The sequence below is a fragment of the Buceros rhinoceros genome, unplaced genomic scaffold (assembly GCF_000710305.1).
Source record: "Buceros rhinoceros silvestris isolate BGI_N320 unplaced genomic scaffold, ASM71030v1 scaffold35873, whole genome shotgun sequence".
Classification (NCBI taxonomy): Eukaryota; Metazoa; Chordata; class Aves; order Bucerotiformes; family Bucerotidae; genus Buceros; species Buceros rhinoceros.
Window position 1 is genome coordinate 627 of NW_010404795.1, and position 429 is coordinate 1055.

Here is a 429-nt window from a genome sequence, read left to right on the forward strand (position 1 = left end):
GGGGGGGTGGCGGGGGGAGGGGTGGAAAGGAGAGGCAATGTGACACTGCAGCTGTGGGGACAGCTGGGCTGGAGTCCTCGCCAGCCTTGGCCCCCAGCCCTCACCCTGACCACGGCCCCCAGCCCCAGCGCCCTCAGGACTCACGGACGATCATGCGGGCACAAACATCACAGAACTTGGGCTTTTTGAAGTAATGATCTTTAAACTTGTGGGGTTTGTCATTGACAAGTTTCTGAGGCTCAGGAGGGGGCTCAGGCTCCTCCTCCTCTTCCTCCTCTTCCTCCTCCTCATAGATGTAGTAGATGGGTCCCCCTGAGGGGCTGACCAGCTCCCCGTTGGGCTGCGGCTCTGGCGCCATCTCCTCCTTGGGCTTTCGCTGGAAAAGTTGCTTCAGCTTCTGTAGCTGCTGGGGCAGGAGAGGGTGGCACT

General features: G+C 60.8%; 1 protein-coding gene across 1 annotated transcript in view; it reads right to left on the minus strand.

The window, feature by feature from the left end:
- LOC104491142 (SH3 and cysteine-rich domain-containing protein 3-like) overlaps positions 1-429 on the minus strand; it is a gene marked incomplete at its 3' end in the record, with an annotated part of 1566 nt that overhangs the window by 555 nt on the left and 582 nt on the right. Inside the window, exon 2 of the mRNA XM_010133515.1 lies at positions 149-406. Coding sequence (XP_010131817.1) covers positions 149-406 — 258 coding nt within the window. The remainder of the gene's footprint in view (positions 1-148; positions 407-429) is intronic.